This window comes from Alternaria ventricosa, assembly GCF_023758065.1.
Source record: "Alternaria ventricosa strain BMP 2768 chromosome Unknown scaffold_5, whole genome shotgun sequence".
NCBI lineage: Eukaryota > Fungi > Ascomycota > Dothideomycetes > Pleosporales > Pleosporaceae > Alternaria > Alternaria ventricosa.
Genome location: NW_026055685.1, coordinates 1,957,431 through 1,983,116, shown reverse-complemented (window position 1 = coordinate 1,983,116; position 25,686 = coordinate 1,957,431). Strand labels below are relative to the sequence as shown.

Below are 25,686 nucleotides of genomic sequence, written 5' to 3'. Positions count from 1 at the left end.
TTGAAGGTGTGGAAGAAGTGTCCGTGACACCGCTCCTTTGCGCAATTCGCATTCAGCTGCAACACCTTGGCCAGACCAGCCTGAGGCCTCCATGGCATCTGTGTCGTGTTTGGCAGTTTGGCAGTATGGGTTGTAAGCCATCCTGCCATCTCTTTCCATCATCATCACCCTACCAACTACCGTCAGCTACCGTCATCAACCCCACTAAGCTTTGGTCTCGTCGAAATGTTAACCACGAGACACCACGTTTCAAAACAATTTCCAAACGCGCAACCGACAGCCAATCGGCATACCTAAAACAATCACAATCACATGATATGTGTTCAGCCTCACATGCGCCTCGTCCGCTGTCGTGCCATAGGCCAGTCACACACAGATCCATCTGTCACTTGTCGCAGAAGTTCGGAGAGCCTTAATTCCCAGCACTCTGTTAATTAAGCGGGGTAAGGTATGGGCACAACCCAAAACAGCTGCACCGGATTTTTAAGGCATCCCATTATCCTGCCAATCTGGAATCTACTCCAGATTTGATGATGCGCTGATTCCTGGTCGTCTCATCATGTTTCCTCAGTGCTGCTCGTGACGAGGGATTAACCTAGTGCAAGTCGCGATTCTCTCACAAGAACGGTGTGGGACCGGCGAAAACGACGCCGAAAGTACCAAACTCGTGCGGTCGCGGTCGGCTTTGAATGCCGGAGCGAATTGCGCGATGGAGAACTGCCCGAGGTCGAAGGACCAAGGTTTACTGTGACCTTAGTAAACCAGCAGACAGGTCGCGCGAAAGATTTCAAACATGAATCATGTAGTCAGCTCGCCTGTCGCGTGCTTTGTCAAAAAAGCAAAAAGATCTCGGTCTTGTTTAGTCTTGGTGCTTCCATTAGCGGGCATGCGGTTCGTTCATTTTCCCCTTTGGGGGGATGGAGGGGCGGGCGAGCATGTCTGGGTGAACAGGGCGTGAACTATTCGATCGGCGCCACTAATCTCGCATTCGTCTGTCCTTTCCCTTTTTCTGACTCGAAATCGCACCGAAATTCTGCGGTGTGCGGAGTGTCACGTCGTCCCACTTGGGCGCTATGTCTCGGGTTTGCGATCGTCATGGAATCGCGATTTCGCCGCGGTGATAATTTCCATTGTCATTGCGGATGAGGAATGCGGTTGCGGGATACACCGTGGGAAAGCCGTTGGGCATCTGGTGTCGGATGCCGATGTGTGGGTTTCGGATGCTGAACCAAACTATAGATCTACTACTGCATGTACAATACTATAGTGCAATACTTGCTTGTTGGGTTGTATGGATTGGCGAGTGTTTGCACGTTTATTTGCATTGGGCTGCTTCTTTGACGCAGGAGGCGACGAGCGCTGGCTGGGTGGCTTGCTGTATGAGCTGATGTGAGCCGATTTCCCTTTTTACTTTTGGCGAAAGCCCCATGCAGCTTTGCGCGAACAGACATACGCCTGTCTCAGCAGCCCGAGGTCTGTTCAGCTGCCTCGTCGAGGGATGATGACATTGAGCGAAAGGTTCCGATCCCCCAAATAACGACATGACCACATCGCAATGTCAATGTGCGCATGGCGGGCGACGGAGAGGGCTCCGATCGGCCTAATCTCATCTGTTCGCGCGCTGCTCGCAAGCTCCAAGCCAAAGGCCGAAATTAGATGGCACGTGGGGAGGGATGATGCAAAGAACATTCTTGAGACGTTCGATTTTGGTCTTCCCGCCCGCACGGCTTAGCCTGCTTCAGGACCAGCCCCCATGTCGCATGACATGGAACGCGGAGCCAGTTCGCCGCCAAACGCGTGGGCAGCAAGAAGTAAGGGACAGCGCCCTCGACACTGTTTCCATGGAACAGCCCTGATGCAAGCGGCGGACGTGCCTGGCCCACACACATGTCACGGAACGGTTTTTTCTCTCGCTCCTGCGAGTGACCCATTCAATTGCCATGCTCGCCCTTGTCAGTTGTTTCGGCCCAAGGCAGCGATCCCGGACGATCAGAGAACCGGCATGCAGGATGGTTGCAATCCTGCGACAACGATATGTGAACCAACATGTCATAATTGTCGTACGATGTGGCAAAGCCGATGAGAAGGTTCGCGCGGGTAAGGCGACGCCAGGCACTCCTAGCCGCACACTCCTGGTGTGCACTGAACGCAGAAAGGGATGGGTGGAGGCAGGCCCTGGGGTGGATCTGTGTATGTGTCAAGTGAAAGGGTGTCGTCATGTGCACAGTCGTGTGCGAGTGGTGGCATGTCAGCGCCCATGATTCGCGTTTGGCGAACAGGTGGGAGATTTGGCCCTCGACTACCCATGCTCCCATGCCGTATCGGGAAGGCTTCTCGAAGGGCTGCGATCGCCGGTCAGTGCCCGTGAGAATAACGACACTGTTCATGCATAACCTCTTTTGCGCCGTGATTTGTTTATGCAACGCAACACGAGCAGCGCCGAGGAGCGGCTCGGCCGTTTGACAATAGTTCACCCATTCGTTCCCCGATCATGCGAACACCTATTGCGTCGCATGGCCGAGCCCCGGGGAAAAAAGTAACGTAAGGAGCGGTGCCCATGGTCGCCGTCTTGGTTCGTCTGCCCATTACCGTTCCGTTTGTGTCATGTTGCATGGTTCGAGTTTGTCGTCCCATGCGCCAGGTCACGCTGCTTTGGCTTTAGTTCGGCATTGCGCCGTGTTTTGGTTTTTTATGCCGACTCGCCTGACGGCACGTAGATGAATGACACAATCTGCCTGAATGCGATGTCGTGGATATTGGCGCGAACGAACTGGCGGGTAGGTGGGTGGGCGTGACGGCGACGGCAAGGGGAATATGTCATGGGCATAGACTTTGGACTAGGCGTGGCCTTCTAGAAGCATCATGGAAGGTTTCTTTTCTGCAAAGGCACGCACTGGGCAGGTTGGGTGGTGAGAGGGCGTGCCTTGGGCGGGTTGAACTAGGCTGTTTCAAAGCGGTTCGTGAGGGCTGGGGCACGTGCAGAGCACATCTCAGCCTTGTACTCCGAGTGGGACGGGAGCGGAGAGCGCGCGCGCGCGCACACAACAAAGTTTGGTTTACGCCCAAGGCACCAATTCGAGGCCGATTAGCTTTGGCAACTAACTGCAGGCAAAGGCGGCAACCATGGGAATGATGGAATTTGGCCAGGCTTATCGATTAGCAGCCACGCAGCCCTACGGCATCCTCAAACACGCCAGCCCGCCAATCACGTGCACCGCCTGCTTTTTGCGGGGCGCAACACCCTCTTTGCCTGCACAGCAGAACCGATGACACGACACCCAGCAGCCCAAGCCCTAAAATAGTTTGCATACACACTTAACGCATTGCAGCGCCATGCAAGGACAGCGAACCGTTCTAAAGACAAGTTCATGCAAAGCAGCCCCCGTGTTGCCCAATCGCGTGGCCCAAAAGTGAGGCTACGAGGCTGTGCTAGTGGAGACAGACGTGATGATCGTGAACAACGCACCTTTACCACACCCTCCTGGCGAACGTGTAGTAGACAGACACTGCGTGAGACAGCCACCACACTCCCCCACCCACACCAGGAGGCGAAAAATTTCCGACTGGAGCTAAGCTTTGCTGAAGACACCCTGAAGCGGTGACAGCGCAGCGCTCCGCGCACGCTGAGTCGGCCACGTAGGTACCTGTTTGACCGACCTTTTGCTCAGGCATGAGGGAGTGTGGCACCCATGGCCGCTACGTCATCATACGATGATCCGGGGTAGACGAACGTTGTTTTCCCGGCGGTGGGAATCTCGTTTGCTGTTCACCGCCACGCCACACACCTCGTACGTGCAGGGTCATGCCGGACGGCCTGTTGCTATGTTGAGGGACACGGTAACTTTGGAGGGTCCGAAAGAAACGTAATTAGGGAGGGATGGAGGGATGGAGGCGGGTTTTGCTTCTCGGAGATGAACGGAACCGTTTGGTTCATGTTGTATTATAATCTTGCTACTACTATGACAATGTGCTGGCCATGCTGGCTTGCAGGGTACAGGTGGCGAGCGCGAAAAAAAGTCTTTCCAACGTTGTCTTTGATACACTTCGAGGCCGTAAACTAGCTGGTTGAACACGTAGTTCGACACGTAACATCTAAGACGGGGGAAAACATCGGTGTAAAGGTATCCTCGCCACGCTATGCCGCTGAGTGTGCTTGTGTTGAGATATGTGATTGAATAGAGAAATGCGAATGAACCACACTAAAACAGTGCTGTGACGAACGGGTTCGAGAAAAACAAATGCGAGTCTAGTGAGAGAAACAAACGCTATGATGTTCAGCAAATGCGAGAAAAACCAGAATGCCAAAGAAGATTGATATCCATGCGGAAAAAGATGTTGACAACCAACCCACGCTAAATGCCACAGTCGTGCGGAACAATGCCCCTGCGTTGATCTTCATCCAGGCTCTGCAGCGCGGTGTTCCCTATTCTAAGCTTTCGTGGTATACCCCGTATGACTCCTGAACCCTTCTCTCTTTGTTTGCGCCGAAACCCCTGGGTATACCCACGCTTCATTACGGTTCCTGCCCGAATGTTTGTGTATGCATGCATCCCGAAATATGTCTATATCCCATCTACTACAAGTAAAGAAATCGTTGAATAATGCGAGTGCGAGACGTGTCTATGCGACTGCCGATGCGGGTCGCTCGTAAGGTGTCGACGGTTGGGGTGGCGATGGTCGGTCGCTTTCCTCGCGCTTCATGCTCTTGATGCTGCCGGTTCCGCTGCGCTGCGACATGCGGTCGGGACTCCTCATGCCCTCACTCCGTGTGTGGTGCTCTGCTCGTGACGGGCCTGCGGCCTCTTCTTCTCTTCTCCTCTGGTGGTACGCCTCCATGTAGCTGGGGATGCTGCCCTCTTGCTTGATAATCGACTGCATGCCTGGTACAGGTGCTGTCCTCGCTCCGCTGATCAGATCTTCTTCCGACTGGGGTTGAATCTGGGGAAGAGGTTGGCCTAGTTGAGGGGGCACGCTGGACCGGTTGCGAGGGTCTGCGCGCCTGCGACTGAACGAGCTGTTCCTCCTCCTTCGTCCGCCAGCGCTGGAACCGCTGTCGGTCCGCTGGTGGTAGCCGTGCATCGGACCTTGAGGCATTGGCGGAGGCACCTGATGCAGCTGCGGCGGCATCGGCGGCGGGTTTGGCATTAACTGAGGCGCGTTGGCAGGCGTGAAGCCATGCGGGGCAGAGGCTGGTATAACGGGCACTTGCGATGGCGAGCTCATGCCTGTGCCGGTTGCAGATGGGTGGAGCTGAAACACCGGCGCATTCGCACGCGCGCTCATCTCCTGCTCACCCAGCTGCCAGTGCATCGATTCGGCGGACCGCCAGGGAATGCCCATCTCGGTAGCGACCTTCTGCCACATTTGGTCCTTGAATCTAAGAAGAGTCAGTATTGATTTTGAGTAGAGTGCGCGGAACAGCGTCGCATACGCGTGCGGCAGAGTGGGCTGGGGTAGATCTGAAACCAAAGTTGTGGGCTCAAAACGAAGGAACGGATGACCAAGATGGAGAAGTCTGGCCATCCGGATTTGTCGAGTGGTACATACCGAGCGTAGAGTCTTGCGAGCTTGTTTTTCTTCTCCTCGTCCCAGATGGCTCGCTTCTCGAGGTAGTTCTGGTATCGTAGTCGGCAGGAAATGGAGCTTCTTCCGGGTAGTCGTTTCGCAATGTCGTCCCACTTCATTCCCTGACCCCGCAGCTCGATGGTCAGGTTGTCCTCCTCTGGCGTCCATTTGGACTGTTTCTTGGCCGGACTTTCGTCGGGTAGCGGGGTTTGGGAAGCCTGTCGCTTGAGTGTTGAAGGGGGGGAGCCATTAGGATTTTGTGGGTGACGGGGTGGGGAAGGTCCATGTGGGCCGGAGTAGAGTGGGCGAAAGTGTGGGAGTGGTGCGGGTTCAGCGTGTCGGTGAAGTTCAGAGATGGCAGGTAGAACAGGTCCTCCTAGCATTGATCCGGGTCCTTGTTGGGGTGCTGATGTCGGTGCCTGTTGGTATGCAGACATTGGCGCGTAGTGCGGGGGGCCTGGGTACGCGGGTGGTCCAGAGGCATACGCCGGCGACGCTCTTTGTGAAGGTGACTGTGTGTATGCTGAAGGTGCGGTTGTGTATCCTCTGGTCGCTCCTGTCGAGTGGGACACATTTGATATGGAGCTCTTCTTGCTCGCAGGTGACTCTGAGCCCCGAGCGCGAGGCTCGAGGAGAAGGTTGATATCCAGGATGACGGTGAGGGACTAGCTTCTAGCCAGCCCATAAAATGGAGAAAGTTGTCAAGAGACCTGCGTCCTTGGAAAGCTCAAGTTGCCGAAAGATGTACAGTCGGTCAGTCAGTAGCGGTGTTGGGGTAGGCGGCTGTGAGGTGTGGAGTACAGCAGATAGATGGCTATCTATAAGTTGAACGTGTACCGATCAAGTCGGGCGTTGTCGTAAGGTAGCCTCGCAGATGATTGACAGGAAACCGTCGTTTGATCAGCCTAGCTGTGGCGTTGGGCAAAGGCAAGGCAGGAACTGAGGTTGTATCCGTGTCGAGTGGGTGTTGATGGGGTTGTGAAGTTGGTAAACAACAACAGGGAGGCGAAACGTGTTATGGGTAGCTGTGTATGAGGATGAACAGGAGAGGACAGTGGTAAGGTGATGAGGTTCGGATAGACTAAATGTGCCGACGATGACCCAAGTAGCCAGTTGCGAGGTACTTTGGATGATTCACGCTCTAAGTGGTCGATCGACTCGAGCTATTTGGGCTATGGGCCGGGGCTTTCGGAGCAGGGGGTGAAACAGGCCAACCACTCGGTCTGATGAATGACGGGCGTGCTTAGCCACTGACTTTTCAGGTCGAGAAGGTAGAGGAGTAGCGTAGGGGAGTGGTGGATACAGACTGGTAGGAGCAAAGGTAGGTAGGGTCTGAGGGATTGAGCATGGATGTGTCAGTAGAGAGAGTTAGCGTGCGACTGTAATACTAATAGCAGGCATCCCTTGAAGCCCTGGGCTGGCGCCGCCTCATCGTCCGCCGCGGTAGGGATCCGGGGGCTTGGGATCAGGATGTACCCTTTGCGTTTCTGACTTGACACCCACTACCTCTGCGCTTAACGCTTTGGCGACTCGTGCTGGCGGCGCGCCACATTAACGACCCACAGACCACTTGCGTACCACAGCTGATCCGATCTAAGGAAGCATGTCTGCCGGAGATTTTAGCGAGACCAAAAAGAAAAGGACAGGCCAAATTGGCAGCGTTAGCTTGACACAAAAAGCACGACACCCGTTCTTGCGTGGTGAGTACTGCGATGACGTGTCCCCCACTTGGGAGGTCACGGAGGTCACGAAGGTGTTAGTAGCTATCAGCAACCTACTCGCACTCTTTGACGTGGGAGACGACTCCGGTGCATTTGCATTACTGCGGTTTGATATTGGCTTCGCCGGCGTGGTGTACTGGGCGCCATTTGCTGCCCTCCTTTCCGTCAGGCCTCAATGCGCCCAAGACGGGGCTGCGGCGTTTGCAGGTAGCAGGGCCGCGTTCACGATCGTCGAGGAAGCGGCTGGAGCGTGTTTTCAGAGCTTGAGGCAACGAATCAAGGATTATGATGAGCGGTGAACAGTCTCAGGGATTCGCTGATGGTTCGGAAGAGCACAAGCGCGATGACATGGAAGATCTGCAGCATGCTCGCCCTGCTCCGGCTATCTGACGCCAGAAGCGTCGCTACCGAAGCCTTGCGAACGGCTGACTTCATTAAGGCGGTGCAGGTGGTGATGTGTTCACGCCAACGTCGACAACGTTCAAGACGGGCTCCACCTTTGCAATTCCTGCGTTCATGTGTCCGGTCAAGAACCCCACTGTGGGCGGCGATCTAGCAGCGTCGCAGCATGCGCAAGAGGAGCGGTGAACTGCGGTGAACTGCCGGCGGCCGTGGGCGTGACGTCTAGCTCTGGCGCCTACGCTGTTCGGGCGCGCCATGGCATTAACACGAACAAGACGATGTTGGTGTTTATGCGATGCATTTCGGCCGCATCCGCAACCAGACGTGTTCACGGGTGCACCGCGCACGTGAGGGGCGCCTGTGGCGGGCTGCTGTGTTGTCTTCGTGTTCGCGAGCCACGTTGTGTGAAGCTACGAGGAGGCGCCGCCCTGGCATGTCATAGCCGTGGCAGATTGCATCACGGGACCAGGGCCGCGATGATGCGCATGAGGCGGTGAGGAGAGGCCGAACTGGATGGATGTTTTGAATGAGGTTGGATATAGCAGGCCCTTGGGCCAGTGGGAGCCGACATGCAGGTGCATTAGCCATGAACCATCCCCGTGCGCTGGCCAGCGCTAGGGCAAAGGGCCTTTCCTCGGCGGCGCCCACGGCCTGCTGAGTGATTGAAGGATCAAAAGACTCCCCACAGACCAGACGAGCACACAATCTCACCGCGCCGACGGCATGCGAACTGCACTTCCGCAGCCCTGGTCGAGTCTCTTTATCTGCCGCTTTGGGGGGTGCTTTGTCTGCTTGGTCCTCTTGGTCGCCTTGCAGGTGCCACAGCCTCTGGGACACATGAATCTATAAGGCGCAGCACTCTATATTTAAAGACGCGTGCATTGCATACATCGCATACAAGAGCGGTGAAGGGCCCAGTTGGAGTTAGTTGGAGGTATTGGAGGCATTGGAGGAAATGACTTGTCTCGTTGACGCTGGCAGGCGCCCGCAAACAGCCGTGGAGTACCGCGACATCTGCATCTGATTAAGTGCAATCACCACGTCTTGGCTGACGAGCGCATGGTTTTGCATTAGTTGGATGAGGCAGCTCGACCCGGAGCAGGCCTTACCTCGACGAAGATCATCAGAAATAACTCGCCCACGCGAACGATGCCAGCGCACGGCGTGGGACTGTATGTATCCAACTGTTAGATCCCACGGATCGAATGATGTGAGCGTGGGGGCGTGGGTGACGGCGTTCGTCGTTCGTCGCGGTTCGCCGTCCTGAGACATTCACTGTGGTTGACAACCACGGCCTTGGCATCGCTTAGGATACTCGATACGGCCATGTGCAACCCTCTCCAATGCTTTTCTTCGGCCCTACACCACTCGTAACCATCCCGCATACGGAGCGGGTCACCTGTCAACCGTACACCATCACCACCACCAACAGCGCAGAGTCCTTCTATATACATACATTACCCCTCTAGTGCACCTCGGCTCTGCCCCTCGCTCGACATGTCACTCCAGAGCGCGGCAGACGTGCCGCTTCTCATTAGCTCTCCCAATTCGTCGTCTGAGCGCCGTATATCGCCGTCGTGGTCCATTGCGCAGCTCAAGGCCCGCCTGGAGCCCATCACCGGTGTGCCCGCCAGCAGTCAACAGCTGTCGCTGCGCGTGGGCTCTCAGGATGCCGTCGCCCTCACGGCCCCCGACGAGGAACAGACGCATCTTGCTGCCTTTCCGCTGCAGCCGTATGCGGAGATAACCGTAAGTGCTTCTTCTGCTTTCTCATTGCACGCCTGCCGCAGCCCTGTCCTGGCTGTGTCGACGCTGCCGTCCTCTCGCGAGCTGCCACATCTCTGCCACCCCGGCTCGCCTCTCTACTTCCTTGTATCTACTCTACACCCACGCCTAGCAGTTTCATGCGTCGCTCTCCTCGGCTGCCCCATTCGTTGTCAGGTCCGACGTTGAGGCCGCGCTCCAGTCAGGTCATGCCTGCATATTCGCATGCCCCGCACTGCCCCTCTCTTCCCAATTGCTGCGGCTTGGCACGCGATCCGCGCGGAAGCCATCCTTCGTTTCATCGCAGTTACCAGATCGTCTGCAAGCGTTGGGCTCTCCGGAACGCTGCTGGTACTCGGCATTCAATACCGACGACATAAACTTTTGCAGTACCGGATAGCCTTTCGCTGCTGTCTTGCCATTGCTTTTTCGGCGCTTCGGCCTTACTCCAATGCCTTACATGGCCTCATGAATCACCCCTTGTACCGGCCACCTTGCTAGAGCAATCTCAACTGACATCCCCGAGCAAATGAATGCTCGCAAACATGCTCCCGACTGACAGCCACGTCTAGGTCGTTGACACTCGTCCGCCGGGTGCGAGGACGGACTTCACCGACCTGTCGTCCGTTGAGAAGTATGAAATGCCCGCTGCTGAGTACGAGCATCGGACCGACAGCGTACTTGCATGGAAGAAGGCGCAAAAGCTGGGTCGTTTCGACCCCGATGCTCCCAGCATCGAGCAGCAAAAGATCCGCGCCTCAGAACGGGAGGTAGAGGAACGAGGTAAGCCGTATATCTCCCGCATGTTTCACCCACACCGTTGAGCCGTACGTTTGCGCGGCAGAGGGAACGCCGGAACCCGGACATCAACCATCGCATTGCAGCCTTGTAGTCATCCATGTCGTTCCAACGTGCAAACCGGAGATGCTTCAAACTCTTCCCAAACCGGACTGCTGCATACCTCCAAGGTTGCCGCCTCATCATAACAGGATTCACTATGTCTCAGCCTGTCATTACCCTCCGACAAGGACATCTGAGCGACAGGCAAGGCAATCTCGCATACCGAGTATCCTCTGACCAAACCCGTCATACACGACTACCCTTTCCGGCCCCCTGCATCCAACCCTTGGCCCAGACCTCCACAGCCGAGCGTATGGCGTTGGGAGCACATCTGTTAGGCAACATGCCATAGTAAACCGATTAACACTCGGAAATCGCTTCGAGTGTTGCCGTCCTCCAACGACTGTCGTCGCTCCGCTAGGTCACCCGTTTCTGGCAGGGACCGGGCAGCGGCAAAGGGTGCAAGTCGCCGAAACCCTAAACTCAATTCTCAAAATAAGCGATCGACGCCTTCCTTGCCACCCAGCCTCATTATTCTCCCCATTCTCCAGCTTCATTCGTCGACCAACTCTCTCGGTAATACACTTCGACTACGACATGGTCCATTTCCTGAAATCTCCCTCTTCCTGCTCGCCCGAGCGAGATCGTCAGGGTGGTTTAGGGCACCAGATCCTCGGATGGCGCGGCCCGCATTTTTCCTTGCTTTCTAAAACACATCAGCACGTTACGCATCGTTTACTCCGCTGAATGCCATTATCCCCGAAGGATGCGTTGGAGATTTGTGTTGATGGATCCAACGCCGCACCACGTCTCGATATTCGCGCATCACTGCCTCGCTATAGCATTGCATTGGGCAGCGCCTGCATCTGTCTCGAACAATCAGGCCGCCTTCCCCGCTTGAGCCTCGCTGTCGCCACCACATCTCGAGTAAGATGTGATCGGTGTGCATGAGAGACCGAGTAGGCGTGCAATGATCTTGGGTTTCCGCGCATACGCGATGCTAGTTGCCAAACTGCCCGCCCGGCCGTCGGGACGTTGTTGTCCACTTACCTGTTCCGTTCCGCCTGGGCATAGGTTTGCTTCTTTTGCTCGCTTTCGCGTATACCTCCTGTCTACGCCCAAACCGTGGACGGATACGAGGGTTCGATAGGTTGGGCTCCACTGAACAGCGAACGGAGCTGATCTCGTACGATTATCCTGGCTGCATTCATACTTACACTTTGGTCTCCTTTACCGCATGTATACTTGCGAAGCGAAACGATTCAACTAACGCAAACCCTTATTAGGCCTTTCTGTAAACGGTCGTGTTCGCCTCCTACCCGAGTCAGATGCGCGTCGGGGAACCATCTCCTATATTGGCCTTGTCCCTGAGATACCGGGTATAGGCGTCTGGATCGGCGTCACCCTCGACGAACCGACAGGCAAGAACGATGGCAGCGTCAAGGGCAAGCGATACTTTGAGTGCGGCAGCAATTACGGCGTCTTTGTGCGACCTGAACGCTGCGAGGCCGGCGATTTCCCCGCCCTCGACATGGGGGATGAGGATCTGGAGGAGCTGTGATCGGAACTCCGAATAGGGGGATGACAGGACGAGTATATCGGAGAACTATGGTGATCGAGAGGGGGATCAGGGCAAGTGGCCACGTGGTATGCTGGGTGGTGGAACGGAACTGACTTCAACCTACACATGTAGCTTCAAGCTGACTCCGCCTCCGAATACAAAGACGAGACCAGCCTTGTGCCGTAATCGTCTATCACCGTCACAGTAGCTGCTTGTTATCAACATCTGTTCCCGCAAAACACCAACTAGATAGTCAAAAGCTAGCAAAAATGTATCAATTACCAGCAATCACAATACAGATGATATTGATCGTGACGCCCCTCAAGTATCGTAACTTTCCATGCCCTTGTCGACTCCAGGTTGTGTATGTAACGACTACAACAAGCTCGTTGTTTGTTACTTTAACAAACATAGCTAAGGCTAGAGTATACAAACCGCACAGTTTTTGACGAACTACGTCGTATCACAAAGGCTACAGTCTACATAGGAGCGTCTCAGTCACAAGTCAAAGTACAAAAAAGGATGTTGAAGTATACACTGCCTTAACTAGCCTCTAGACCCCACACAAAACCCACACTCTGCCTACTACTCTACTATCTCACGCCGATACACCAACCCCAAAAGCCGACACACCCGCTCTTCACACCACCTAGCCTTCCACCCATCAGGCTCCGGCGTAATACTCTCATCGCCCCACCCATCCGCCTCATTCACCAGCTCAACCTGCTCCTCCAAATAAACATTCAAAACCGCCTCCAAACTACCCATCTTATCCGCACTCAGTCTGCCCGAGAGATCTACCCCCATAATAGCTATAATGGTTTCGACAAGAGAAGCCAGCATGGTGGTACTCGTGGGGAGGTGTCTGTTGTATGTGGAATGGTCCCAATTAGGAAGCGGCCTACCATCCCGCTTCGCTTGCTCAACCGCTTGTGTGACTGCAGTGCGGTATGTAGAAAGCAGGTTCCAGATTTTGTGCCAGATTGTTTGGAGGAGGGCGGTTGTGTCTGAGGGGGAGGTTAGGAGAGGAAGGAGGGTGTTGCGGTAGAGGTAGGATAGTGGGATGTCGTGGATTCCACCTTCTTCATCTTCAAATCCAAATATGTCTTCCTCGTCATCCCAATCTGACTCTTCCTCATCTTCATCCTCATCTTCATCCCCATGCTCTTCCCCATCTTCCTCACCAAAAGTCCACCCAAACTCAACACCCCCCTCATACTCCACGCCCCCCTCCCCGTCATCCAAAACAAAAAGTTCGCGTCTGCACAAGGGACACGTATTTGTCCCCTTGGCGCTCAACCACGCAACGATGCAGGGTTCGCAGAAGATGTGGTTGCAGCTTGTGGTGTTGGAGAAGGAGACTGCGGGGTGGCCGGTGGTGGTGTTGTAGTCTTCTTTGCAGATTGCGCAGGAGGTGGAGGAGGAGGAGGAGGAGGAGGAGGGAGAGGGGGTGATGTTGTGGGCGAGGAAGTGTGAGCGTGTGGGGAGGGACATTGTGATGGAGATCAAGCGCATTCCAAGGTTTCTCTTGGTGGGTGGGAGAGTTTTGGTGGGGTAGGTTGTGGTGGAGTAGGTGAAAGTCTTGAAGAGTTGGTTTGGACTAGAGGTGGAAGTCGTGAAGAGTTGGTTTGGACTAGGAAGGTAATTCGGGGATGAGATGTGTTTTATACTCACAATGCTTAGAATCACTGCATTTTGCGGCTGCTCCTACCCATGGATAGTATTCCGTATAATACTATGGTGCTTGCAACACCTCTGGTTGCGTTGGTCCTCAACCACGGAACTCATAGCGCGGAACCTTCTCACATCCACTCACAACGCGTCTTACTAACGACCTACTCATCTCTGAAGATCCACTTCCCTCCTCTCCTATGTGCATCCAACCAGCGCTCTTGCACAATCGCCTTCTCTTGTTCCTTTGCACGTTCCCGGTCTTCCTGCTGCTCCTGTGTCGTCGGAAAGTCCACTCGCCAGAACCCTGGCGGTGTCCTTCGTCGCTCGTAGGCTTCGCGATGCTTCCCTGACTCTTTCGCCATCTTCTTCGTCCGAGCTTGCAAAACAAGCTCTTGCCGCTCTTCGGATGACATCTGCGTGAGCTGCATGTTGCTGTATGCATCGCCCAGATAATCCTCAAGCAGAGCCTCCTCTTCCGAGGGGCTGAGAGGTCCTTGGGCCTCCGCGAAAGCTCGAAAAGTGGAGCCACAACATTGCGGGTTGGTGCAGCCTGGAAGACACATGCGATCTCCCCGCTTGCGCACAGTCTCCGAGAATGCGTAGCTGAAGCCTTGGTTGTATTCAGGGTTTGGCTTGAAGTCCTTGACGCTAAGCTCGCCGACCGGCTTATCTCGGAGGCGAACCTGATCTTTCAACGGAGATGCACGACTTTTGCGAGCACTAGAGCGGGTCTCGGGAGCCCTCATGGTCCATATAGGGCCGTCAGGCGTCGGATCGTCGCGAGGGCTCGCGCGAGCCTTTGACTTTGAGCTGCGCGCACCCTTACTGACGGAACGTGTCTCGGTAGTGCGCGAGGAGCTTGCGGGAGGGGTTGGGTTTTGCTCGGTTTTTATCTTTACCGATCCTGACTTTGGGGTCTTCGGTGATGCCTTTCCTGGCGTCTGAGGACTCTTCAATGCTTGTAATCTTTGGTTCATCTGCGCTCGAGCAATCTGGGGCGGCAGCCTTGGCTTACGATTAGTCGCAGGTAGTGCTTCGCCCGACTCTGCGAGGAAAGAATGCTTGTCTTGTTGATACGCTTGGGCTTGCCGTGAACGCTTCGTGGGAGGCTCCTCAGACGCACTGTTCACCACGTTGGGGTCAAGGGGTCTTAACACAGCGTCTCCTGCTTGCGTGGGTTCATTCGGCTCACTAAACGCTCGTGCTTCGATACTCGCCATGGCTTCAGGCTCGCGCATCTGATCGTAGAGATCATGCAGATCAGTGTCATCCAGGTTCTCGTTCTTAACGGCCTGCGTAAGTGGCGCGCTGTTACGCCTCTGCTGACGAGGCGTTTGCACAGGATCTGTGTCATGAAATATACGTGTCCGGGGTTGACGAGGAGTCTTGATCCCATGGGGCGCAGGATCGTCCAGATCCATCGTCTCGTTCCGAGTCATGTTGAAGGCAGGGAGCGGAGGACTGCTGTGAGGCTCTTCTTTCACGCGATGGGGCTTTATAGGCGTACCATCTGAAGAATGATCTGCGTATATTTCGAATCTGGATTTTGACGGCTGGCCTCGTTTGCGTTTTAGTGACCTCTCGGAAACGAATTCGGGGAAATCTTCGTCATCTTCAGCTTCCATAGCTTGTTCAAATATGCTCCTCGGCTCGACCTGCTCATCCACTGTTGTTTGACTGGAGCTTGGAATCGCTGAACGATGGCCTTCGTCCTCTGAGATTATCCGCTGCACGTGCGAAGAGATACCGCCATTGTGTTCTTGATGCTGTTGTAGCTGTACGTTCCCTGACCGAGTGCTGGCCTTAGGAGTGACAGTTGTGGTGGGGCTCCGGGGTTCCTCGCCGCTGACCGTAGTCGGAGACGCCAACCGACTCGTCGTCCCTAGAACTGAACGCGGAAGCGGGGCTAAGGGAGCGGGAGAGGAGCGATCTGGATTAGCGATGGATCCGGGAGTGCGCACAGTGGCCAATGAAACTGGACTGGATGGTATATGAGGCCGTTCCTCGGGAAGAAGGTGAGCAGTCGCCATATGTGACTTGTCGGCCCCGTCTCTGGCCTCGCTTTTCGACTTTTGCTTCACTGCCTGCCGATCTGCGTACTCTTGCCATGCGCGCACGCTCTCTTTCATGTCCCTGTTCTTTTGCATGACGTTCGCATTCTTCTTCTGGAGATACTTCACTTGTTGAGACATGTCCCGGTACTTCTTGGTCAAGTCGCTAAACCGGGCAGCAAGGTCGTGATACTCTTCTTCGGTAGCCTCGTTTGCAACCCCGTGATCTGGTAATGGTGCAGCGGCCTCTTGTAGAGCCGCGAGTCGTTGCTTCAACTGCTCATTCTCGGTAGCGAGGTGGCGATAATCGTCGGACGCACTTGGCGCATCAAGTTCAGAGACATGCTGGTCGACTGGCCCCCTAGTTTCAAGCTGTTCTTTCAGATGCTCGTTCTCCTTGGCAAGACGCGCTGATTTCAGAATCTCGTCATTCAGATGTTGGAACAGTATTTGTTGGTTCTCCTCCTCTGCAGCAGGTCAGTATGTAACTCAATAGATAAGACAAAACGCGTACTTTGATCTAACTCCTTCTGATGTTTCTCTTCTCCTGATTCGTTTTTAGCAAAGGTCGACGCGTTAACTGACCATACGTACTCGTCTTCCATTCCTTCTCGAGGTCAGGCTTGATGACCTCATCGTAGACGCGCGTCCAGAGCCCTTTGTTCTGCTCTACCCAGGCTGAAAACTCCGCCATATTGGACCAGTCCGACAATGCATGAAAACGACAGGTGTGACAAGAGATGACTTGATGTTCGCGTGTGTCCTGAATTGGTTGCAGCATTAGGCGGCAACTACGAAAGATGCGCGCTAGTGGAGCGCGCAGTCACGCGTGCGCACAGACACTTTGCGATAGCGATAAGACATGGGGCAATTCCGACATCCCGAGGCGCATTCGCCGCCGACACGACGGCCATAGCCAGGTATTATGAAGCGCGCATACGATGGCGATGATGACGGCGAACACCCAGCCAAAGTACAGCGGCTTTTACATCCCGACAAACTCTCTCGGTTGAGCGAGGAGTTGCTTGTGCGCATACTGTCTTTCGTGCCCGTACCCTCGCTATTGGTATGCCAAAGGTAGGTAACGTCATCTTCGCTACATCGCGGCATTTGCTAACTGTTACAGGGTGTCCAAGAAGTTCAGTCGCCTTTCGGTCGATTCGGAATTATGGAAAGCCGCTTACTACCGCACATTCGTCCTCCCTCGAGCGTCGCGCATACCAGGCATCAGAGGCCCTGCCAACCCGAATCGGCTACACTACTCCTCGCGGCTATCGAAATGGCTAGAAGACGGCTACTTAGTCAAAGATGGAACACAAACGAACTGGAAGCAGCAGTATCGGTTACGGCATAACTGGACCCAGGGACAATGCGCCGTCAGTGAGATTGTAGTCGCTGAAAGGCCTCCAGACCCACCGCTGCTCGTCATGATGTCTAACAGCATCATCTATGCTGCCGACTCCATGTCGGGCCTGCGAGCGTGGAACTCGAAGAATGATAGGGAGCTACTGGCATCCACGGAACTATCTGGTGAAATAGATATGGCTCGTTTACCGATATCCATGGCCATAGATGCCTCGAATACAGACAATGGAACGGAGCGAGTTGTCATCGGCTTTGAAGACGGCTCTTTCTCCATTTACGCGCTTAGGACGGGTCGCTGGAAGTTTACGAATGTCTTCACCCATCCGCCATCAACAAACGGAATGCTGTCGGCTCTCGCATACTCATCGCCCTATCTCCTCACGATGACCGAAGACCACCTCCTCTCATTTTACGCTTTTGAAGAGGTACCTGGCACGTTCGGGCTGTTGGAGGCACCGAAGCTGCTGTACTCCCTACGATCGAACACTGCATGGCCACCTGTCTCGCTATCGCTGCGCACAACAGCACATACTATGACCGCCGCGATCGCATACTCCCTGCCGACCTACTTATCCGGCTGGACTGTTGGTGTGCAGGAACTCATACTCTCACACGAAGGCGATCTCATCGAATCACGGTTGGCTACTGCGGCGGATGAACACTCATTTACGCTCTCTACGTACCGCGCGGCCTCTTCATCAGCACGCTCGTCGTCACCTTTACCAGATCGCGCCGATGAAGCCCTAGCACCGAGCGGGCCGAGCAGATCGAAACCTACCTCCATGTCGTACTCCCATCCGTATCTTCTCGTCGCGCATCCCGATAACACACTATCGCTCTACCTCGTCCGATCGACATCAGAAGCACTATCGATCAGCTCCGGCAACCGCCTCTGGGGTCACACGTCTTCGATATCCGGTGCTCATGTCGGCATGCGCGGCAAGGCTGTGTCCGTGAGCAGACGAGGGGACGAGCTCCGGGTATGGGATCTAGAGGGCGGCATGAACTCCTCCGCGAACCGCAAGCGCTCAAGAAACGGACAATTAAGCGTTCGCGTACAGCCATCCAAAGCCAGTGAAGAGTACACCCGGGACGACGACTCGGGGCAGCAAGTGGGCTTACGGTTTGCGCTAGACCAGGGCTTTGACGATTCTTCTGTCAGCCGTGGTTGGGTCGGCTTCGACGAACAGAACGTCATAGTGCTGAGAGAGAAGAGCGAGGGCAGTCAGGCGTTAGTTGTCTATGATTTTACGTGACCTGTCAAAGACTCCGAGACCTCAGCATCTGTTAACCAATATACCCCCATAGAACGTTTCCCGCGGCTGCGAACATCAGCTCGACCCTCTCGAGACCACGGTGACTGAGCTGCCATGCGCGCAGGAACTTCTCTCTCCTTCTCATATTAGTCTGCCTCTCAAAATGTAGAGGACATGTCTTTGACCGCACCTTCTCACGATCGCACAATCCCAGTAGCTGGCGTTGGAGAGCTAACACTATCATATTGCCACTAACTAAGAAAACAACATCAGTCAATACAAGATACAAAACCACCGGCGAGTCCCGAAGTTATGGCCCGATCATGACACCAAACTTTCATATCAATACCGACCAAGCGAAGGCGGAACAGGGGTGTCAGCTCCAGCCCTCGGCAGCTCGGGAGATTGGACTGGAACGTCTAGAAGGACTCCTATGCCTCCGCCATCCCACAAACCCCCCTGCATCATCTCGATGCCAAGAGCTTTCGCGCTGGTTCCATGATAGAAAGTGGTTTCCTCGGTGTCGGACATGAGGAGTGGTCGTTGATGATGAACTCGCGCACGAAGATCAGTACGCTCCTCCTCCTTGCGCATCCGCTCCGCCCTCTCCCAACTACATCTCCCCAAGAACTGGTCATGATCCTCCAGTCTCCATATCTTCCTTTGCACCTCCTCCGTAACCCTTGCCTTCAAGGTCTCGTACTCGTCTTGCTCCAGCATCCACCGTATCTCCTCAGCGAGAGGATGCGACTTATCCTGCACTTCTGTTAATACAAACCAGACTATCACATCCCCGAAAACGGTGTCGCGAAGACTACCGTAATACCCATCCCAGATCAGCTCGACATGCTCGTCGGTCATATACCAAGCTTCGTTGCCTATCCACTCATCGATCATCACATCTTCGAGCCGGTCGGCATCTGCGTGCAGCCCGAACACACGGCATGCGCGGATGGTCTCGATACCGTCGGCCAGACTGGGTGGTACGCGCAGCTCACCTGTGGGCCGTACGCTGGCTGCTTTGCACGCGCGACGCATGTATCGCATTACTCTTGCGACTCCAGATTTCTCGGCTTCTTCCACGGGTATCTTCAACAGGTCTGGGCGCCCGTCCCGGTCTGCTATGAAGCGATCGAGGACCGAGGCGCCGCAGAAATGCCATAGCATGCGAAGCGGAACGTTGCGGACGTATGTTTTCTTGGTGTCGGCATTCACGATGTCGACTGTGAACCCGGACTTCAATGCGATGAGTGTTCGATTGTCTGTATGCTGCATCGTGTCAAAGAGTCTTCCAGTGTGACCTTCGAGCGGCGCCAGTCTCTTCCAGGTCTTTCTGAGTTTTCGTCGGATTACTGGAGATGGTTTCTCGGTTCCTGGAAGAGTGGTCTCGTCCATGTTTGCACCGCTCATCTCTGTGGATACTGGCTTGATCTCGTCGTATTCTGGGCTGCCATGTAGTCATACCTCGTGAGCGCTCCCAGAAGCATCAGATCGATCTGTTGGCTGCTGTGATGTCGTTTCGGCGTCGTCACGTCCCGCTGTGTTGTCGAGCGTGGGTTCTGTGCTGGTAGGATCGTTGCTAGCCACGTGCATGTCTAATGCCATATTACAAACGGTTGCGACTTCTCGTAACATCTGTTCGAGCGCTCTATTGAGCGCCGCCGGAATACGATTCCGTTCTTCGGTATGATCTTTTTGGGCTACGTCGGTGCGCGATGAAGCGATCAGTGGGTTAGCTTCGTCTTCCAGGCCAGGCACATCGCCTGCAGGTGAACGATTGGTCGTCTCTTTGTCTCCGTCGCAAAGTTCCTCGCCACTGCCACCGCGCAATTTCATCTCGGACTCCTCTTCGATATCCGGTTCTTCTTCTGAGTTCGGCACGACGTCGCGCTCATTATTTTGCTTTCCTGATGGATGCGCAACCTCGCCGAGCGAGCGCCGGCTCGTCTGCACGTGACCTTCGATTTGCGGAGCATTTTCACACCTGACGCCCTTCGCCATACCGGGAGCAGCGCAGCTTGCACCTCCGGTATCAGTTTCAATAGTCCTGTCTGAGAGCCGGAAGTAATCGGTCGCGTCTACTTCGACGGCGGCAACAGAACATAGTGGTAGGAAACCATGCGGTTCGTATGGCGCAGGGTTAGGAGAAAGGATAGGGTTATGCTTTTGCTTTGGCACTGAGAAGTAATCGTTAACCTGTACAGGCTTTCCATTACCCCTGTTCTCTTGCATGTCCTCGGGTGTGGAGGTATGCATGGCTATAAACCCGTGCGAAGTCTTCGGTGTGTAAGCTTGCCATTCCGAGGGATCAACGGCGGTAGTCTCGCGTTGGAACATAGGGCGAGGGATCTCTAATCGAGGATTATCAAGGCGTACTTTGTTGAGTGCATCTGGAGTTCTTGGTGAGTCTGACATGATTGTGACGTGAGATGTAGTTGTAGCAATGGAGACATCTTGCGGCAAGGGATTCAGAGTCCTATTTATCGACCACTATCGGGGTATGAATGAGTGGGTAAATATAGTGTACATGTCACTGTCTGCCAGCAGTTCAGTAATTGTGTGTATGTTGACTTGGGAATAGGTGCTGTGACGCATCTGCCACGACATGCGGATAGCGGATTTGGGTGTATACACTCTCGGTGTGTCTCTGGCTATGAGACATTCACCACTCATCGTTCACGAGCCGTCTCCATCTTAGGTCGCCACATTCTTCATGCACGCCCTTCACTCCTGGAAGTTCGAGTTTTAACTTCCATTGAGTCTCATTCACTACTTGCAACTGCGCAGCATAGCCCTACAACGCCATAGCGCGGCTTCCTCTAGCTTTCTTGCAGACGCATGAACCCCGTTTCACCAGCATCCAGCCATCTCAACCATGGGTGAAGCAGACCAGTCACCGCCAAAAGAGCAGCGAGTCATAAAACCCGAAGCACAGTCAAGAATGGGCGCGCTTTCTCCACAATCACCATTCATGGATCGCACAAAACACTTGGTTGACCTGATGACGGACAGAGAAGTTATCACGCCGTATTCTGATGCCGTCGAGGCTAAAGACAACGACCGCACACCATTGAACGACATGGAAAAGTTTGAGACTAGTGGAGCTGCAGGTGCAGATATCGATGAAGGTGTATGGCACGAACGCGCACCCTGGGCTGCACCAACGCTACCCAGCCCGAATGCCCTCGCAGGCCTTGCCGGCCCACCTGACTTTCATCTGGACTCAACACCATCTCGGGAAGCGGCGAACAGCCCTTCCTCGCGAACGCATGCGGAATCAGTCCCGGTACCTCCGAGTCGTCTCTCTTCCCTCTTGAACAAGGCTGTAACGTACTTCAGCAGCTGCATCGGCAACTACTTCACATCCGCGCCCGGCGTCATCGAGTACTCCGGCGCAGACATCCTACGGAATACTCAAATCGGTATTGAGGCGGAGGAGCTCATATTTCCGAATAAAGCCGCAGTGATCAGAATTGTAGCTATCGTCACCGATAGCTCTGGTGCAGGCAGAGAGAAAGATGAGAAATACGAGGCAGTAGAGAGGCGTGTGGAACTACGGGCAAAGCCTAAGCGAGTGAAGGAGATTTTGAGAGGGGAAAGGTATTACATTGCGGAAGATTTCTATAGGAAGGAAATTCGGCTCGCGTTTAGAGCTTTAGGGAAGTTGTGAGTGGCTCGTTGCGTATGGGTGGGTCGCGTGGGAACCAAAGAATGAGAGACAGGAATTTCATAAATATCGTCCTTCTCGCCGTTTTACCCTCACACATCGGAATTCTTCCCATAACTACAAAGACTTCACCAAATCTCAACCGGACACGTTTAGCACCTCCAAGAGCATACATAGGCCGCACATATCATCACATACACTACTACAAACCCTACGTAGCAGCCAGGTGTATTCGAACACCTCACCACACACGCCGCGCAAACCTTCTGTACTCCTCAAACCCCAAGATGGCGTCAGAAACAAGCTACGAATCAACCTCCGATAGTCAGCAAACCACCTCAACCCAACCCCTCGAACAAGCGAACAGCCTCCGCACGCTCGTCGCATACAAAGCAATGGCCACGAGCCCCCGAATCGAAAAATGGCTATCGCAAGTTTCCGAACAGACATGCCTCCCTCTAGGCGAATTCCCACACCGAAGACCCAATTCAAATTTCAATAAGATTCGGTCAATCCAGCAATTTGGGCCTGTTAATGGGAGGTACCTTCTTGAGTTTAAGGAGGAAGGGGGGTATTACGTTGAGACGGAATCAGTTGGTATGCCGAGGGTTCAGTCACATCCAGACCCGTCGGCGGTTAGTGAGCAGTGGGAGGAGAGTCGGGGGGATGGGGGCGATGCTGGTTGGTAGCGCGCTCGAGGTGTGAACGATAATGCGCTGGGGTATGACTTTATAGTAACACGTTAACCTAATAAAAAACTAAATACCCCAGAGCCTACGTTAACCTTAGGTTACCTACTTTGTAGGCTTTTGTCTTGATGTAGTCCGCAGACCTGTTTAGTTTTCTTCCTGTATGAGGTGCTAATAGTCGCGTAGGTTTGCGGATGCACTTAGACAATGTCCTGATTTCCTTCTCTCGTTCGTCTTCCGTTCGTCGCAGCGCGCAGTTTGCCAGAGGGCCGTTTGAGGCTGTCAGAGAACCAACGGTGATGCTTCGTCGACATGTCTACTTCAATAACCGCAATCGGAAGATGCTAATGGATCAGAGCTCTTTTTCGACTCTCTCGGTGAGTTCTCAAATTCCACGCATACACCGCTCGCCCCATGATTCGAAGCGACATGACTACCCACGGCTACGTCGCGCACTATTATATCAACGACCTCGACAAGCTCAATGTCGAAGAACAGTATCGCCTGCTATACGACTTGCCAGACGGCCGTTATGTTGCGCCACAAGATAAGCGACGCATGTTCTACAAAGGCGAAACCGCATCGCAAGCTCTGGAGCACGTGCGCCGGTTTCTGCCTTCGCCATTCAGCCCCAATTCGTTGTCGCCTAGTTTGTACGATGCACCGAGCTTGATCGATGAGGAGCGGTGGCACAAGGCTCGAGCGAAGTTGAGGAGAGAGGGTGCGTCAAACAAATCCTGAGGGAAGAAAGTTGAGAACCTGACGAAGATCTAGGCGCCATTCTGCCTTGCGATTATATGTTCGTTGATGAACGCAGGATGGTGGAGTCGTTCGACAGCAACGAGACGATCCGGCCAGCTGGTGTCGTCGCACGGCGTTGGGATCCGGCTGAGTCGAGAGCGGCGGATTCGCCTCTATTGGTAGCAGACCAGGATCGAATTGCTGTTCAGAGCGATGGGGTCATTTTGTGGCAGTTGCTCATTGACTTTGGCAAGGCTGTGCGGAAGATCTTGGCTAAGTTATTGACGTCCCAATGCGCGTGTTAAAAGGATGTTGGTGATCCTGTAATCTTGTCTCTTGATCCATTGGATTGGTCGGAACTCTAGTGACGTCAGGCCACCATTGTCTTAGCTAGTGCGAGGCTGTACGCTTATTGTTCTATCATATTGCGGCGTGGGTGGCGCACTACCCGTGAACGCATGTAGTGCCCTGCATGTGCGGCTCACCGACATGCCAGCCCAGACCCAAGCTTCTTATAAGAACGCGGTCTTTCCTTCGGCGACAGACACGCAGGTACATGGGTATAGAGGCATCGTCTGTGATGTATGTTGCGTGGCATCGTCGCTGCTTCCTGCGCTGAACCAGACCCCGCTTTCTCTTGGCATTCTGGGGCACCACACCACGCCAATATCCATGGCTTCCAACATAACCCCGACCAGCAAAAGTGACATCGCGACCTCCCAGCTTGGTACCGCTTCACTCGTTGTCACAAATCGCCAGTCTGGAAACAATGCCCGGCCCAATACCCATCGCGCCACAACGAGAGCGGCCCGTCGCCGTGGAAAGCTCGATGGACCTTTTCAACTTCGCTTTCTCACCGCGACAGACCCTACCCAATTCAAAGACGAAGAAACAAGACGAAGCGTCCGTTCGCAGGCGATGAGATACCATAGGAACAAAATAAGCAACAACGATGCAGCACCTCGGGAACAGCCCGAAACAGTACCACCTCTTTACACTGAACCAGTAGTCGCCGGGCAGGTCGAGCTCACAACGACTCAAGCTCAACTACTTCCCCCAGAAAGGACACCGAGAGCCCTTGTTCCCTATGAATATGATCGGCAAACGCATTTTCATGTACCGACGACGAGGTCCCCAAAGGAAGCGAGCGGTGCTGAGGCTCATGATGCTGCGTTTGAATGCCGTCGGTCGACTCGCTCAGGCCGAAGGCAGAGTAGAAGCTTCCAAAAGGTTGTGGAATACGAGTACACCGAGAGCCAAGAAGAACGCAAGATTCGTCTATTCGCGACCACTTTCTCTCAGATCGGAGACGGGTTTGACCCTTTCAAGGTGTTGCCCCAATACGAGAACCCTAGTTTGAACAGCGGTCTCATCTTGCGTGCATGTAGGTGTACATAACTCTCCAGACTTTTCACGTCATATGCTCTCGTTCAACGGCTTACATAAACAGTCATGCGCGCGTTCGGGACAGAAGCATTAATCAAGGCATGGGCACCCGAAATGATGGTTCATCCCCATGTATTGCTCAGTGGTATCGGGTCCGTGACATGTACTTGGCTCGATATGCTCGCAAAAATTCCAGGCGAAAGTACAAGGACTAGGCTTGTCAGGCACGAGACCCTGGTCATGCTCAGGCTTCGGCTTCAGTCGTTCACCCGGGAGCACGCCGTGTCAACCCTTCTGGTGATGATACACTTGCTGGGAAGCGACATGTGGAGCTGTGATGAGCCCACGGTGCGGTGTCACGAACGAGGCATCGAACAAATGATACACGTGTGCGGCGACCTGGACAAGACCGGAAGGGCGATAATCGCGCAATTTGCTACTGCGTAAGCTTCATGACCTCCTGATGAAGAGGGAAAGACTAATAATATTTTCAGGTGTTGTCTCCACTGCGACCTACTTTACGAAGCCCGACCCCTGCCAACCTTTGCGTTGTGGGAGCCTGCAAAGTACGAGTCGGTCAACCATGAAGAAGATGGCGCAATACCAGAATCGCCATTGTTCTGCCCAGGGCCTGACTTCCGAAATCTTGTCAACGAAGAGCGTTGCTCATCCACCACATTTGACCTACTTCGAGATATGCGCGACTTGACCGAACTATTCCTGGCGCAAAGCACAGCACTTGAGCCCACTGGCGATGCTACAGACGTTCATGTAGCCCGTCCGCCCGCCAATGAAGCGTATTATAAGACAAGAATGGCTGGAATTCGCGATCGCTTAGCAAATTTACCTTCGGCTTACACTCCAGACCACCCAAACTCCTGCGATTGGGTCTATGAGGCGTGTCGTCTCACTGCCACGATCTACACGACTTCTATCGTACGACGCTTGCCTTTTTCTGTTGCTGCAACATCAAGTCGCTACCCATTCTGTGCCCAAACCGGGGC

At 54.3% G+C, this 25,686-nt stretch overlaps 7 protein-coding genes across 7 annotated transcripts; 4 read left to right on the top strand and 3 right to left on the bottom strand.

The window, feature by feature from the left end:
• Positions 1-4,620: 4,620 nt before the first annotated feature.
• J4E93_004028 (uncharacterized protein) lies at positions 4,621-6,002 on the bottom strand (the record flags this gene model as incomplete). The annotated part of the gene is made up of 2 exons (XM_049341958.1): positions 4,621-5,377; positions 5,548-6,002. 2 exons carry the CDS (start codon positions 6,000-6,002, stop codon positions 4,621-4,623), a joined length of 1,212 nt encoding a protein of 403 aa, XP_049201463.1.
• Positions 6,003-9,185: 3,183 nt separating this feature from the next.
• J4E93_004027 (uncharacterized protein) lies at positions 9,186-11,853 on the top strand (the record flags this gene model as incomplete). The annotated part of the gene is made up of 3 exons (XM_049341957.1): positions 9,186-9,437; positions 10,025-10,235; positions 11,579-11,853. The coding sequence occupies 3 exons, from the start codon at positions 9,186-9,188 to the stop codon at positions 11,851-11,853; spliced, it is 738 nt and encodes a 245-aa protein (XP_049201462.1).
• A 1,835-nt stretch (positions 11,854-13,688) lies between these two features.
• On the bottom strand, positions 13,689-16,272 carry J4E93_004026 (uncharacterized protein; the record flags this gene model as incomplete). Its single annotated transcript, XM_049341956.1, has 3 exons — positions 13,689-16,045; positions 16,093-16,125; positions 16,173-16,272. 3 exons carry the CDS (start codon positions 16,270-16,272, stop codon positions 13,689-13,691), a joined length of 2,490 nt encoding a protein of 829 aa, XP_049201461.1.
• A 231-nt stretch (positions 16,273-16,503) lies between these two features.
• Positions 16,504-18,199, top strand: J4E93_004025 (uncharacterized protein; the record flags this gene model as incomplete). The annotated part of the gene is made up of 2 exons (XM_049341955.1): positions 16,504-16,655; positions 16,705-18,199. The coding sequence occupies 2 exons, from the start codon at positions 16,504-16,506 to the stop codon at positions 18,197-18,199; spliced, it is 1,647 nt and encodes a 548-aa protein (XP_049201460.1).
• A 342-nt stretch (positions 18,200-18,541) lies between these two features.
• Positions 18,542-20,614, bottom strand: J4E93_004024 (uncharacterized protein; the record flags this gene model as incomplete). The annotated part of the gene is made up of 2 exons (XM_049341954.1): positions 18,542-19,624; positions 19,664-20,614. The coding sequence occupies 2 exons, from the start codon at positions 20,612-20,614 to the stop codon at positions 18,542-18,544; spliced, it is 2,034 nt and encodes a 677-aa protein (XP_049201459.1).
• A 460-nt stretch (positions 20,615-21,074) lies between these two features.
• On the top strand, positions 21,075-21,869 carry J4E93_004023 (uncharacterized protein; the record flags this gene model as incomplete). Its single annotated transcript, XM_049341953.1, has 1 exon — positions 21,075-21,869. One exon carries the CDS (start codon positions 21,075-21,077, stop codon positions 21,867-21,869), a length of 795 nt encoding a protein of 264 aa, XP_049201458.1.
• Positions 21,870-22,969: 1,100 nt separating this feature from the next.
• J4E93_004022 (uncharacterized protein) lies at positions 22,970-23,296 on the top strand (the record flags this gene model as incomplete). The annotated part of the gene is made up of 1 exon (XM_049341952.1): positions 22,970-23,296. The coding sequence occupies one exon, from the start codon at positions 22,970-22,972 to the stop codon at positions 23,294-23,296; it is 327 nt and encodes a 108-aa protein (XP_049201457.1).
• Between the last annotated feature and the right edge of the window lie 2,390 nt (positions 23,297-25,686).